Below are 15,610 nucleotides of genomic sequence, written 5' to 3' on the forward strand. Positions count from 1 at the left end.
AGATCACCAAATTATACTTAGGCATCATTTTTTTTTAAAGAATTTGATCACATAAAAATTTCTCATTGTTAAGGCCTAAGCATTGAACTGAAGCTCAGAACTAAATATGTACTACTATTTTCCCCGTCAATTAGTGCAAATTTCCTCCATGTTCTCAAAACGCAATATAGTGCAAACAATTCCAGCAATTTCATCAGTAGACATTTAATGCCATGCAGAATAGTCGCTGCACGCGCTGGACAACCGAGAGCGCGTGATAGAAACCACACAATATTGAAATATTCTAATCTAACAAGGTCAACCAGTGGTCAGTCCCAAGTCTAACAGGCCGAGATTTGTAATCAAATCTCAAAACCAGCTAATTCAATTAATTAAACTCCTATTAATTAAATACTAAGTTCAAACTCAAATACAAATCTTTAAACTCATTAATTTAATCAAACTTGAGATTCAAAAAACCTCTACAAGAAGCATCCATGCTTCTTCTTCTACTTCTACTTCCATTTCTTGTTCTCTCTTACTGCTAAAAATCCCCTTATTTGCCAGTGATAGCCAATTGTTTTATCATTTTCTTGAGATCTTCAACTTTAGCTTTAAGAAGCTGCCTCTCTATTTCACCACCCATTGGCCCCCTTTTTTAGTGTCTTAAATTTTTCATTCAATATTTACACTGTTATCAATCAGTAAAAGCTGCAAAATGCTACAGCTTTCTGTATGAGCTTTCTCTGTCTCTCACTAAACTTGCATTCTGTCCGTTCTAATTCAATGCTCTCTCTTTGATTCTGATATTATTTCCTTACCACTTTTGTCTCTGATTCTAATTCAAATTTCGGCTCTTCAAGTTGTTCGTTTAAGTCTTGAAAATTTTTTTTTAGTGTTTTTCTTTGGTACTGTTTGATTATGGATTTGAAATTGATGAAACCATTACCAAAACAATTGATGCTGAAAGATTACCTGTTAGATGACTTGAGTTCATGCTCATCGAGCGGTTTCCGATCATATCCTCGCCGGCAATGTTGCACTACAGTTCGATTTCTTCTCGAAATCGACTTAAAGAACAAGTATCAACCAGCACCGCCGCCGCCATACATGAAAAATGCAAAATCGTTACTCAAAACCCGGCCAAAACCATCGCCGCCGTCGGCGACGGTTTCTGCATTTCAGAAAGCGTCTGTGGCGGTGATCAACGCCGTGAAACACCTCCCGTTCGCCGGAGCGAGGTCTCCTCTGTCTTCTTCGCCGTCGAAGAAGAAGAAGCCGATGATGAAGGCAATTTTTCCGAGGAGTTTGTCTCGGAAGCTGAAAAGAAGCTTCTGGAAGAGAGGCGATCACAAGGAGATCCACTGGTGGACGTCTTTCAACCGGTTAGATAAGGAAGAACTAAAATCGCCGGGTTTTTCTCCGGTTATAACTGCCATAACCGCCGGCGATTCAAATAGCTCAATGAGCGTGAGTGTGAGTGAGAGTAAAAGTAAAAGTAACAGTAACAGCTGGTCAGATAGTGATTTCACTGCTTCAAGTGAAAATAATTCACTGCAAACTTCAAGTGGTAACTCGGAGGTTAATTCGACGGAGACAGAAAACGACGTCGTCGCTTCGAAGAGCTTAGGAACAGAGAAGGTGATCAACAGCAAAAAAGTTGGCGCAACTACCGGTGATGATTCACCAGACTCAACTGTAAGCAGTCACGGTAGCACTACCAACTCTCCTAACAAAAAGGTTAGCTTCTTTTTTTCCTAACATTTCTTTTTCATTTTTGTCTTATTTCTCTAATTTCATGTTTTCTTTCTTTTATTTTATCACTATTACTTGCATTATCAGTTTACCTTTTTACATATAATCAACACAACTAGCAAAGGTCAAATGGAACTTATTACCAAATTAGTAAGAATAGATTTTTAGATATAGGAACTTAAACTCCCCTTTCATCATAGATTTTGTTTGAAAATACTGTTTGTTTATGAAATATGATCATGTAAATGGGGAAAAAAATTTAAAAACTGATTTAGGGCAGTTTTTGATTGAAATTTTTTCTTCGCTTCAAATAAAATACATGTCTAAACACAACTTTAACTTTCAAAAATTATTTTTCAACATAACTCAAAAACTCTTTTTTCAATTTTCAATCAAATTTATGTTCAAACGCTAGTTAAATTATTTATACTTTGACAATTCTGTTCAAGACTTTTAAAGCTTAGTAAAAATGTATGATATTCGATAAGAAAGGCAAAGCACAAGAAGAACTTATTGTGAATTAATCAATAATAGCATCGATATATATCCCATATATTTTCAGCACGAGAAATTTTTCTTTTACATAGTAAGTTTGCGAGGTTCAAGTTGGAATTTTCATAGTAGCGGTAAAATTTTGAACATGACGAGTAAATTAAAATATTAGACAAACCTTAGTAATTATGAGGGGGTGTAATAATTTGTTGAGCTTAGAAAAATTAAAATAAAGTTGTATTCTCAAGGTATAATTAAAGCGTGGTGAATTCAAAATTTTGAAATATAGTAAAAAAAGTATGGTGTAAGAAATTTGAATTATATTATAAAAGAAGAATTTTCTAGAGAAATGAATTTTCACAGCGATATGGTAGGAGCAAAAACAGGTGGAACTATTTGGGGTAAACCTGGAGAGTACACGTGCGGGGTATTCAGGGTTTAATTGCATGCTTCTCGACACTGACAACGAAGTTACAGTCGGGTTATGAGACGGCACTGATCCCGCTACGTTGTTGTCGCCTTGCGGGATCTACGGCTATCTATGTAGACTAGCATTAACTTTGTGGAAGTCGAGACAGCAGATTACTATATTTGTTTTATTTCCTAAAATACCCTGACCCACCTCTTTGACTGTTTGACACATAATAGTGTAGATAGCAATTTGTTTGATTGCATTAAACCAGGTATGAAGTGTCATTTTCTTATTCTCTGATTAGTAGGACTGTGTAGGAGTAGTTAGTTCGGTTATATATTATAGTATAAAATAATTCCATTATCCTTTTCAAAATAAATATCCAGTGATTCATATGCAAACTCTCCTTATTGAAAATTAGCCTTTTAAGTCGGTATTTGAACATAAATTGGTTGAAACTTGAATAAAAAGTTATTGAAATGGTGTTGAAAAATAATTTTTGGAAGTTAAAGTTGTGTCTCACAATATATTTTACTTTGAGTGAAAGAAAAATTTTCATCTAAAAATAGTCTAAACTTGAAAAAATTTCTTCTAATTTTTTTTCAAAAACTGATCAGATTTCATGAACAAACAACGTTTTCGAAAAAAATACAAAAAAAAAAAAAAACTATGTCCAAGCGGAAGCTAAGTTTTCACATGACTGCTAATTAATATTAGTAGTCAAGAGATTACAATTTTTTCTAGTATTACGAGTTCGAGTGATTTAATTACCTCTATATTAATTCTTCAATAAAAAATACTTAGATTGTTTGTGTATATAAAAGTTTCTTTAATTTTGTGAATAATAATATTGTAGGGTCCTTTATTGTTTTTTATTTGTAGCAAGCTAAAATATGAGAAGATATTATTTCTATCACATTGAACTTGTGTCGGTCGTGTGTATGGTATGTTTTAAATAACTTGCATATCCTTGCGCGTAAAAGGAAAGAGGAAAAAGGTGAGTGATAGTTTGGTTTGTTTGGACGTATAACTGCTACAAACATTAATATTTATTAGCATGTGGAAACATTAATATTTCCATTTCATAATTTATCTTTACGCTAGGTAGCTCAAAAATTGGTTATGTGTTTTTCCTTATAATAAGAACTTCTATAAACGATATCATATTGGCAAAATACATAGTTTACCCATTGATCTTGTACCCAAATTTTTCTTACACACTTGTTTACTACGGGGATAATATTACATACTCAAACATTTTAAAAGTGTGTCAATAGCACACCACTTTAACTACGTGGCACTTGTGTGTTCTTCACATAACACAAGCACGTATTACAGAGGCGGATTCAGGATTTGAGGCTTATGGGTTCCTACCGTAATTTCAGATTAATATGTAATGATAACTGGGTTCACAGTCAGATATTTACCAATACTTAGTGAATTTCTTAATATAAATACAGAGTCTACGCAAGAGTTATTGGGTTCCCGAGAACCCGTAGTCCATGCACTAGGTCCTCCCCTGACGCGTAATGCTAAGAATTTCATGTCAGAAAGTTTATAAAGAATTCACGTGTCTAATTTTTAAGTTTTTTTTCCTTTTTACGCCAATTAACAAATTTAAAAAAAATAAAAAATAACCCCTCCCACTCTTGTCTTCTTCCCAGCCCCAACCCCCCACCCCGCGTCTTCTTCCTAGTTCCTCACCCCCAGGTTTCGTCTCCCCTCACCCTATTTCGTCTCCTTCCCCGATTCAAACTTCTCCTATTCCATTTTCTTTTGGTTGTTTAAGATTCGAAATTTCTCCGAAAATTTCTTGGTGGTAGTTATGTCATTGAGAAGGGCAGAATTGCAGAAGAAATTAAGTTTTCAATTTCTTGTTTTGGAATTTTATTGACAAAGTGGTCTTTTTGGTTCTTTCAATTGTGCCAAATAATGAACTGAAATTTTTCCTTTTCGTTATTTTCTTTTGGCTCACCATTATTGAGTTTTGTGAAAAAGAAGAGATAATACCAAAATGAAGGGTTGGCCGGAGATGGAGTTTCAGGCGAAATTCCGGCCAGTGAAATTTTTTTGGATATGTTATTTGTGTGTTACAACTAGCATTTTTGTGGTAACTATGGCAGAATATTATTTTTTTACAAAGAAGAAGGGTTTGCAATGGTGGAGAAGGTGGTGCAGTGGTGGGGAAGGTGGTGCACTAATTGTTGGGGTGTTTTATTTGAGTGGGTCGGATCTTTAAAAGGGTTGGGTAATTAAAAGAGTCCTTTTAATTTAGAGACGTGCGTGTGATACACAACATAGACTATTACTTGGACAGGTCAAAAGTGATGTGTTATTGACACACTTTTGAAAGATTGAGTGTATAATATTATCCCCGTGGGGAACTAGTGTGTAAGAGGGATTTGGGTACTGGGTCGATGGGTAAACTATATAAAATAACGTTTTAGTTAAGGATCTGAAATTCCCTTTTCTTTTATTTGAAAATGAAAATAGTATAAATATGGGTAGACAGAAGTCACATTCTTTGTCTAGTAGTTAAGTTGACTTATGACGAATTTGAAATTGTCTTCGGAGTTTGTGTCCATTTGCTTACGGTAGAAACATCCCTGGAGAATAGTTGACTTCCTAATAACAAAACTTGACCACATCTTTCCTATGTGTACTATTTATTTCCACCCTTTTCAAGAAATTGCTCTAGGAGATTGGGAACTTTTAAAATCTCGACGCCAAAATTTTAATCTATTTTTAAAGTACTACTAATATTAATTATATTTTGGAAAAAATAGACACTCCAATGCACAAAGTATTATGCGTTCACGCGGGGTGCAAAGAAGGGTTGTATTCTTGGGGGTTATAATATAGACAGTCTATCCTAATGCAAGTATTAATAACTGCTTTTACGGCTTGAATCTGTGATGTATAGGTCATATGAAGACAAAAAAAATTAGTTTTCCTTTCGGTTAGTTCCTCCAAACCCCACTTGTAAAAATATACTGAGTTGTTGCTTTCAGTTAGTTCCCCTTTCTTCTATATTTTTCTTTTAATCTTCTGATGTGAAGATGGTTTTTTTTTTTTTAAAAAAAAAAATAAGTAAGTGAGATTTCCCTATTGTCACGCATGATAAGTGATGCCAAGACAGTCTCATTGAAGTGGAACTATCAAATAAATTCAAGTGTCTAAAGTATATTGACACTAACATTTATGTGACTTTATTAACACTATAGCTAAGGGTAGGGGCCATACTGGTTGGTCTTGCCAGGAGAACAACCGAACAAAATTAATAATAAGAGATATGTTGGATGTGTAGCCCCTGTTTGTTTGATTATTTCTTTTCTTCTATCTTCCTTTGTTTTAAAATTTAACAGTACTTCCTTTATCCCAATTTATGTTAAAATGTTCGGATTTCAAGAGTCAAACAAATTATTTTTTGACTGTTATTTTTTATATGCCTTTTAAATATTTTAAATTATTAATTATTGTGACTTATACATAGTATTTTTTACGTACTTTTTAAATATGTAAATTTTATTTCAAAAAACAAAAAATATTCATGTCCAAATGAATGTCAAATTTAAGAAATTGAATCTTGAAAAAATGAAAAGTGTCACATAACTTGATACAAATGGAGTAATATTTCTCGCATTCAATATTTGATATTGTACACGATTAATGTTCAAAATAATCCTCAAAGATTTCTTAATTTTCATTGTTATGTGCAGAAACATTGGCCAAATGAGGAAAAAGAACAGTTTAGTCCAGTTTCTATACTGGATTGTCCATTTGGTGATGAAGACGAGGTTTCATCACCTTTCCAGCATAGATTAGCTCGTGTGGAAGGTAAAATCCCTAATCAATTTGTGTTAAAGAATAATTCAAAATTTATACCCTTCTAACAGAAAATCTTAAATATATTTGTAACAGGAACTACCAAAAAACTCATGAAGAAAATCCAAAGGTTTGAGTGTCTCACTCAACTAGAACCACTAAACTTAGAGAAAAGAATCGTTTCTTCAGAATCAGAGAGTGAATCCCCACTCACAAATACCTCAGAAACTGAAGTTGAGGAACAAGAAGAGGACAAACAGACAGTTGAAAGCAAAGCATTAGATTTGGTTCAAGAATTGAAAGCTTCATTGCCATCTTATAACATGAAACTAAAGGCAGAGAAAATACTGTTGGATTTCTTTAAGGAGAGGATTCTCAATGCCAGTGAACATTCAGAAGACCTAACAAGAGGTGATGCATTCAATAACAAGCTGTTGCAAGTAGCAAAAGATTGGATAAATGGGAAACCAATTGAGGTACTGTTAGATTGGAAGGTGCAACAAAACAGGATGGCTTATATTCGAGACATTGAAAGCCGAGGCGAGTGGAAGAACACAGATTTAGAGAAGCAAGAAGTTATTTTGGAGTTGGAAATTGAAGTCTTTGCATCTTTGATGAATGAGCTCTTGCTTGATATCATCTTCAGCTAGCAGATCTTTAGGTGCAGTGCAGTAGAATGGTAATAACATAACATAGTTAAAAGGGGAGTTAGGGAAAATATTAGAAGCATATACTCAATTCTCAAGGTTGTTTTTGTCATTCAGTTGTTGACAGAAAATGGCTAGCTAGAATGAGTGAGACCACCTTGAGAAATGGGCTACATGAGTTTTGAACTCATTCCTTCTTTTTCTCTTCCTTGGAGAAAGAAGGGATGGTGAAATGTTGAATTAGAAGAGAACTTTGGTTGTACTCCATTTCTGGATCAAGTTATGCTAAATTCTAGTTAATCATTGTTAGTTAACAATCTCATTTGCATGCAAAAATAAGAATGTTAGATAGGAAATAACATATTAATGTATCTAAGATCTTTATTTACTCATCACTTCAACCAACTATTTAGATGAAATGCTCTGGTACTCAGAGGGCGGACCTGCGCTATACCGAGGAGTCACCGACACCTCTAAAGTTCGGTAAATTTTTTATGTATATGTATATATATCTTTAGAAAATAGTGATATATTAGTATTGAATACACCTATGTATCCAATAATTCATATATCAAATATTAAGTGCGTTTGTCTTTAAAGTTTAAATCTTAATCATTCAGATCTTAATCATTAAGTGTGTTTATTTTTTTAAATTCACAACTACTTAGGTCTGAATAGGTCTGTATGATTAAGATATATAACCAAGATTTAATTTCATTAAGATGTTATTGTCCACATTCATTACTGACTGCCACCACCGCCTACTATTATCAACTACCAGCACCACCATCATCCTCAACCATAGTTGCCACCACTACTACCCCCCCCCCCCACCACCACCACTATCATCCTCAACCATATCCACACACTCATCCACATCAGCTACCACAACCAATCACCCCATCACTATCATTAACCATAGTCAGCACTGCCCACTATTATAAACTACAACCACCCACCACCATCTTCTTCAATTACAACCACAACCATCACTACTACCACCACCCACCATTATTAACTATGGGTGTTAATCGAGCAGGGACAGGGGCGGATTTACTTGGGAGGGGGTGGGTCACGTGAACCCATCCTCCTCTCCCTGAACTGTGTATAGCAACAGTAAATTTCAACATAAAATACTTAAATTTGTATGGGTGAACCCACCCTCAAGTGAGCATTGTAGTGTACTGGTAGAGGAGTGCACCTTCCATTTACCAGGTCAGTAGTTCGATTCCCCATGTTTCCTCTTTTAAAATTATCCATTATTTCACTTTTTAATAATTAATTAATTGGGTACATCCCATGCTCCTGGCCCACCATGTAAAGTTTTCTGCTCCTTTAGCAGAGACGATTCTTTTTTTCTTTTCCTCTTTTTATTACCTAATAGTAGTGCACAACTCCTTCTGTAGTCACTTTTCAAAATCCCTAAATCAAAAGCACCTCTCCAGAAAACACTCTCTAGCCCCAAGTCTTTTACAACAGCAAAATACCATTTTTTTTGCAAACTAAGGTCACATATTTTTCCAATTTCTTTATCAATCTTACTGCTTCTTTTGTTTCTTTGTCTTTTTTCTTTGATTTTTGAAGTACTGAAGTTGGGTTGAAATGTTATTGATTATTTGAATGTTTAAAATTTATTTTGACAGTCAAGAACGGGAAGAAGTGTTATAATAGGCATCGACAAGCTTTAAATCTCGTCTTCAGCTCTTCAAAATTGGTATTTCTCTTTGCCTCTTCACTTCTTTATCTTCTCAGAGTAATGTCATTCTTGTCAATATTACCCTATCCATATTTGCTTGAATTTTTTGTTTTAAAAGTACTGAAACTATTGATGGCTTGTTGCTTCACTTCTTAAAAAATGACATTAACTTTCTTATTCCCAAATAGTTGCCCACTACTTGTAACTTGTAATTCTTCTAATTGTGAACTTGTGATTTTTGTGATTGTGATTGATTTGTACTTTTATAATTTTTTTGGATTCAGTTTGAGTAGAATTGTGAAAATTTGATTTTGTAGGAAAGGTAATCCTGACATTGAAATGGATAAATTTCTCATCAAGCTAAATGTTGGCCAACCAAGTTCTAGTTTTAGTCGGCCATCTGCGAGTTCACAAATAAATCCGAAAATTCAAAGGGAAACACATCATTCCCCACATTTAGAGCTTAATTTGGAATCTCTTGAAGTGGATCCCAAAGAAAGATTACTTATTTCTAGTTATGGTCCTAATATTCGAGATGAAGTGAGGAGATATTATATTCAAATGGGGCCTTGTAAACTGATACGCCATGTCTTTCCTAAAACTAAGTTTGGGAATAAAATGCGTCAATTTTGTCCCACTTTGTTCAAAGGACCATATTCTCAATGGTTGGAGTATAGCACTAAAGCGGATGTTGCATTTTGTTTGTGTTGCTATTTATTCAAGAATGAACTCGAAAGTCGTGGTAATGGGGGAGATGCATTTACAAAAGACGGTTTTAGAGGTTGGAGCAAAGCCGTGGAAAGACTTAAGGCACATGTTGGTGATGTGAACAATATCCATCATAAGTGTTTTAATAGTATGCAAGATTTGAAAAATCAACGTCAATCGATTCGTTCTTCTTTTGACAAGCAAAGCGAAAAAGTAAAAAGTGATTATCGTATGCGCTTAAAAGCCTCAATAGATGTGGCAAGGTTTCTCTTAAGATCGGGATTTCCATTTCGTGGTCATGATGAAAGTGAAGATTCTGAATATAAAGTCCCTTTTCTTGAACTTTTGGAATGGCATGGCGATATGCATCTGGATGTCAAAAAAGTAATATTACGCCATGCTCCATAAAATGATATGATGATTTGTCCGACAATTCAAAAAGAGATTGTGGAAGCTTGTGCTAAAGAAACAACTAAAGCTATTATCGAAGACTTGGGTGGTGATTTTTTTAGAATATTAGTTGATGAATCAAAAGACATCTCACATAAGGAGCAAATGGCTCTAATTTTGAGATATGTCAACAAAAGTGGAATGATTATAGAGCGATTCTTGGGTATTGTCCATGTGAGTGACACATCTTCCCAACCATTACAAAAAGAGATTTATTCTTTGCTTTTGAAACATTCATTAAGTCCATCCAAGATACGTGGACAGGGTTATGATGGTGCTAGTAATATGCAAGGGGAAAAAATGGCCTCAAATCTTTGATTTTGAAAGATACTCCGTCTGCATATTCTATTCATTGTTTTGCTCATCAATTGCAACTAGCACTTAGCTATTTCTAAAAAGCATTCGGATGCGGATAATTTTTTTTATGTTGTCACTAATGTTTTGAATACTATTGGAGCTTCTTTTAAGCGCAGGGATTCACTTCGGCAACATCAATTGGATAAATTGGAAGAGTTGATTAAAGTTGGAGAAGTTCTTACTGGACAAGATTTGAATCAAGAACGAGGCCTCCAACGACCGGGTGATACTCGTTGGGGGTATCATTATAAGACCTTGGACAATTTCATAGTTTTATTTTCTTCAATTGTTAATGTGCTTAAAGATATGAAACATGAGTGTCTATATCATCTTGATAGATTTGCCGCACAAAATCTTTTGAGCATGATTCAAGAATTCACATTTGTATTTATGTTGAACTTGATGTTTAAGGTGTTGCTATTGACTAATGAATTGAACAAAGTTCTACAAAAGAAAGATCAAGATATCGTTAGTGCTATGGGAATGCTTGACCTTGCAAAGAAAAGACACAAAAGATGAGAGAAAAGGAATGAGACTCTTTGATGGAGGTTTGCTCATTTTGTAGTAAACATGACATTGCAATTCCCAACATGGATGAAGACTATGTTATTGGAAAGTCGAAACGTAAGAGATCCGAAGTTTCCTATTTACATCACTTTCGTGTGGAAGTATTTTATGTCGTTATTGATTTGGAGCTTCAAGAGCTTAATAGCCGTTTTGATGTAGTGACTAATGATTTACTCCTTGGTATGGCTAGTTTGAGTCCGGTTGATTCATTTGCAAATTTTGACAAGAACAAGATAATGAAACTGGCCAAGTATTATCCAAGTGAATTTGATGAAAACAAGCTTCGGGAACTTGGTTTTCAACTCGATAGCTTCATTGTCTATGCTCAAAAGTGTGATAGCAAGTTTCTTAACTTGAAAGGAATTAAAGATCTTGCTAGAGTTATGGTTGAGACAAAAGTTGATCAGACTTGGACACATGTATATTTACTTGTGAAGTTGACTTTGATTATACCTGTTGCTACCGCAAGTGTGGAAAGAGCATTCTCATCGATGAAGTACATAAAAAATGATCTACGCAATAGAATGGATGAAGATTTTTTAAACAATTTTTAGTTTGCTATATAGAGCGTGGAATATTTAAGACTGTAAGTAATGATGCTATTATTAACCGTTTTCAAAGTATGAAAACTCGTCGAGGACAATTGTAAAGTGAATGATGTTTTTTTTGTGTGACTATAATATTAATTATAGTTTGCTCATGAACTTATTGTCATTGTAAAATTATACTTGTTGTTCCTATATCATACCAATGTCTATAAAAATTTAACGGTGCACCCATTCTCTTGAAATCCTGGATACGCCTCTGGGCAGGGATGACCCGTTTTCAACTCGCTTCAATCCGGGTTAGCCCGATTCAGCCCGGTATTGTTCCTTATTGTGCGGGCTGGGACGGGTTTGGTTGGGAGGCGGGTTTTGGACGAACATGTTTTGGTTAACGGTGCACCGAACCCGCTAAGCCCGTGACCCGTTAACGGGTTGTTAACGGGTTGCAGCCCGTTATGAGCCCAGTTACTGTTGCTAATTTTTTTATTTTTTATTTTAATTAATTGGACTGTTGCCAACGGTCAAATTGAGAAATGATCGTTGGGGAACGGCCAGATTTTGCAGAAATGGCCATTTCGGCCTCTGTAAAATTACATTTTTAACCTTTTAAAACCTATAAATAGCCCCACTTCTTCTTCATTTTTTCTCACAATTCACTCTATTACTACTCTAATTCTCTCTCAAGTCTCAATTCTCTCTTGATATTATAGTTCTTAAATTCTCAATTATTTATTATTTCAAGTTTCATCAATTATTTAGTTTAGCCATTACAAAATTATTATTATCAAATATCAAGTATTCAAGTGAAGTGGTATCAAGCACTATCAAGTATAAAGTTTCGGTCTATCAATTGAAGTTTGATTTTGATATCAAAATCAGTGCGACATCCGAAATTCTGGTACACTCGTTCCATCTCTTTCTCTTATTTGGTGTACACTTATTTTATTATTTAGTATTATTAATTTAATTTCTTAATTTAATTTACATAATGGATTTACGTAGAGCGGCCAAAAAAGCGTGCACTAGTAAAGGTGGTAGTAAGAAAACTTCCAAAAGATCAAGAGGTGGTGTTGGTTCTTCTAGTAGCTTTACACATATTTCTGAAAGTTCACCTGAAAATTTAAATGTAGATTATGAGTGAATGCAAGAAAATTTTGGTATAGATGATGATTTAGATGATATTCAATCACCCAATAATCTTGAAACACCACCACCTACACCTGATAATGCTAGTCAAACTCAAAATGTTAGGGGTGCAACAAGTAGGCCTCCTCTCCCTATTAAGAAGAATCAACGATTAAGAAGTAAGTATTGGATATTTTTTGAAAGACTAGAAGATCAAAAAAATTATGTAAAATATAAAATTTGTAGTGAACATTATAAATATGAGCCTGGTAATGGAGGGGGAACGGGTCAACTTCGTAGGCATATGGAAGAGAAACATCCTCTTGATTGGGGAGTAGATGAGCAATCTGGGCAATAAACTTAACCTAAGTACTGGGGGGGGGGGGTTAATGGGTAAATACGATATTAAGAAAGATCGGAAAGAATTAGCTAAAATGATTGTTTTAGGTTGTTTACCTTTTAGTTTTGCTTCTTCACCGTATCTTGTTACTTATATTCAAAGAATTTATAACTCTATGTTTAAAGGTATTTCTACAAGTACTTGTAGAGCTGATATCTTTAGGCTTTTTGGACAATATCATACATATATACGTTATTTGTTCGCAAGTCTTCCTTCTAAAGTTTCTCTTACTTTTGATATTGGTCGTGCTGTAAATGAAATGATTATTTGACTGCTACATGCCATTTGATAGATGATAATTTTTGTATGCAAAAACGTATTATTGCTTTTAAATATGATGAAGATCAAAGTCATACTGGTGCATTTATAAGTAATACTATCCATGAAGTTGCTATATTTTATAATCTTGCAGAAAAAGTTTTGTATGTGTCATTTGATAATGCTTCTAACAACAATGCTGCTATTACAATATTAAAATTGCATCTACACCTACCACTTCCTGAAATATTTCATGTTAGATGTGCATGTCATATTTATAACTTGATTGTGAAGAGTGGCCTTGCATTATTTAGAGATGAAATTAGTTAGGAGAGTTGTTGGTGTAATTCAAGGAAATAATAAAAGTGCTAGATTAAATGCATTTAAGGAAAAATGTGTACACTATGGACTAAAACCAAGACTCATACCTGAAGAAATAGTTACTAGGTGGAATTATACTTATTTATTCTTAAGATGTTGTTATAAATATAGAATGTATATATATATATATATATATATATATATATATATATATATATATATAGAGAGAGAGAGAGAGAGAGAGAGAGAGAGAGAGAGAGAGAGAGAGAGAGAGAGAGAGAGAGAGAGAGAGAGAGAGTTGGAGCAACATCAGCCCTATTGGGCCCCTACCTACTCCCTCTTAGTGCAGAAGTTTGCGGCCTTCTCTTGTTACAATTAGGGAAATTTTCATAAAGCACTATCTTTTAGTGGTAATTAGCTATCTATAGATACCATTTGCTATATTACAGATTGTAGATACGTTTTTTGTTGTTATAAGATGTATTAGATGCATTTAAGCTACTATATTCATGAATACTGTAGCAAAAATAGGCATGAATCAGGAAAGTCCACCTAATCAGTTGTTGTTGTAAGCACGTGATTTTTGCCCTATGAAAGAATTACTCCCAAAAAATTCAAAATAAAACGATTTTCCTTTGTGTGCAATTTTGAGAATTTTTGCGGCATTTTAGAATAATTATTTGTATTTGTCCATGCATGTTTATTTGTTAAATTAATAAAAAATACAAAAATATGTCTCATTTGCATTTAGGATTTAATTCTACAATTAGGAATAATTAAGTTTGTTTTACAAGAATGAAAATTACAAAAATATGCATCGTTTGCATTTTTAGCACTCAATGTCAAATTGTGCAATTTTGTTTTAATGGGTATTTAATTATGTATGATAAATGTTGCTAGGAATTAGTTAGTATTTTTGATAAGTTAATTTAGTTTATTACTTAATTTAGAATTTTAGTTTTATTAATTAGAAAGTAAAAGAAAAGAGAGCAAAAAATAAAGAAAAATCGAAATTAGGCCTCTTCCTCAATTTTGAACCTAGTCCCAAAACACCTCTACCCAAACTAAATAAACCCTTATCCAACCCAAAGACCCACCGAGTCGACCCGACCCGGTCCGCCCCATAACCCCAAATGACCTAACCCCTCCTAATCTTCACTTCACTTTTCCTAAAAACTAAACCTAAACCCATCTGCCCCCTCTCTTTCTCTCTTCACCCTCACCATGAACAACTCCTCCAAGCTCCCAACCATGGCTGCCTCTTCTCCTTCACCATCTCCAAAACTCCAAAACACACACATCCATGGCTGCCTTCAAACCCACGACATCGACCACTGCTGCTGCTTCATCTTCTTCGTCTTCGTCATCGAGCTCGAGCTCCCATAGCTGCCTTCTTCGTCGAGCTCCATGTTCGCCGCCTCTATAGCTGCCTTCTGCTACGTCCAGCCATGGACTACACCAAACCACCACCATCATCTTCCTCCTCGCGACCAGTTGCTCCACCAAGCAAGCATCCATGAACGTCGACCAGCTTCAACCACCAACGACCATCCCCGTCGCCCATAACCCTGCACAACAGCTCCAAACCAATAGCCAAGCAAGCTTCTTTCTTCTTCGTCGTCGAGCTCGAGCTCGAGCTCCCATGGCTGCTTTCCTCGACGACCATCACCCTAGCACCTCGCCTTCTGCTTCGTCTTCAAAAGGCCACCATCACCCAGCCTCTTGCTTCGTCGAGCTCTAGTCATGGACGTAGGGTTAGCATCTGCTTCAAAACCAAGCTGCACCTGCTGCGTTGTTGCTGCCTTCAGCTTCGTCTAGCATCTGCTTCTGCTGCGTTGCTGCTGCCTCGTCGAGCATCTGATTCAAAACCAATTCCCATCGCTACTGCTTCACCTTTTTTCGTCGCCTTCAGTCCAAAACGAGACCCCACCATCTCGTTTGTTCGAGCTTTGGTCGGGATCGTCGAAACAGTTCATACGCAGTCGAGGACCGGATTGTTAAAGGTTTTTAAGGTTCGTCTCATCTCCCTTTCTCATTTTATGATCTATATGTGAGTAAGATAAGAACCGCTAA

The 15,610-nt window shown here is 35.1% G+C and overlaps 2 protein-coding genes and 1 pseudogene across 2 annotated transcripts; all 3 read left to right on the top strand.

Annotated features, from left to right (window-relative positions):
* Window positions 1-496: 496 nt before the first annotated feature.
* LOC107782474 (uncharacterized) lies at window positions 497-7,486 on the top strand. Its single transcript, XM_016603364.2, has 3 exons — window positions 497-1,719; window positions 6,358-6,475; window positions 6,560-7,486. The coding sequence occupies exons 1-3, from the start codon at window positions 901-903 to the stop codon at window positions 7,111-7,113; spliced, it is 1,491 nt and encodes a 496-aa protein (XP_016458850.1). The 5' UTR covers window positions 497-900; the 3' UTR covers window positions 7,114-7,486.
* A 1,659-nt stretch (window positions 7,487-9,145) lies between these two features.
* On the top strand, window positions 9,146-10,359 carry LOC142161945 (uncharacterized; annotated as a pseudogene).
* A 552-nt stretch (window positions 10,360-10,911) lies between these two features.
* On the top strand, window positions 10,912-11,442 carry LOC142161946 (uncharacterized). Its single transcript, XM_075218190.1, has one exon. It carries the CDS (start codon window positions 10,912-10,914, stop codon window positions 11,440-11,442), a length of 531 nt encoding a protein of 176 aa, XP_075074291.1.
* Window positions 11,443-15,610: the final 4,168 nt, after the last annotated feature.

This window comes from Nicotiana tabacum, chromosome 1 (genome assembly GCF_000715075.1).
Source record: "Nicotiana tabacum cultivar K326 chromosome 1, ASM71507v2, whole genome shotgun sequence".
NCBI classification, from domain to species: domain Eukaryota; kingdom Viridiplantae; phylum Streptophyta; class Magnoliopsida; order Solanales; family Solanaceae; genus Nicotiana; species Nicotiana tabacum.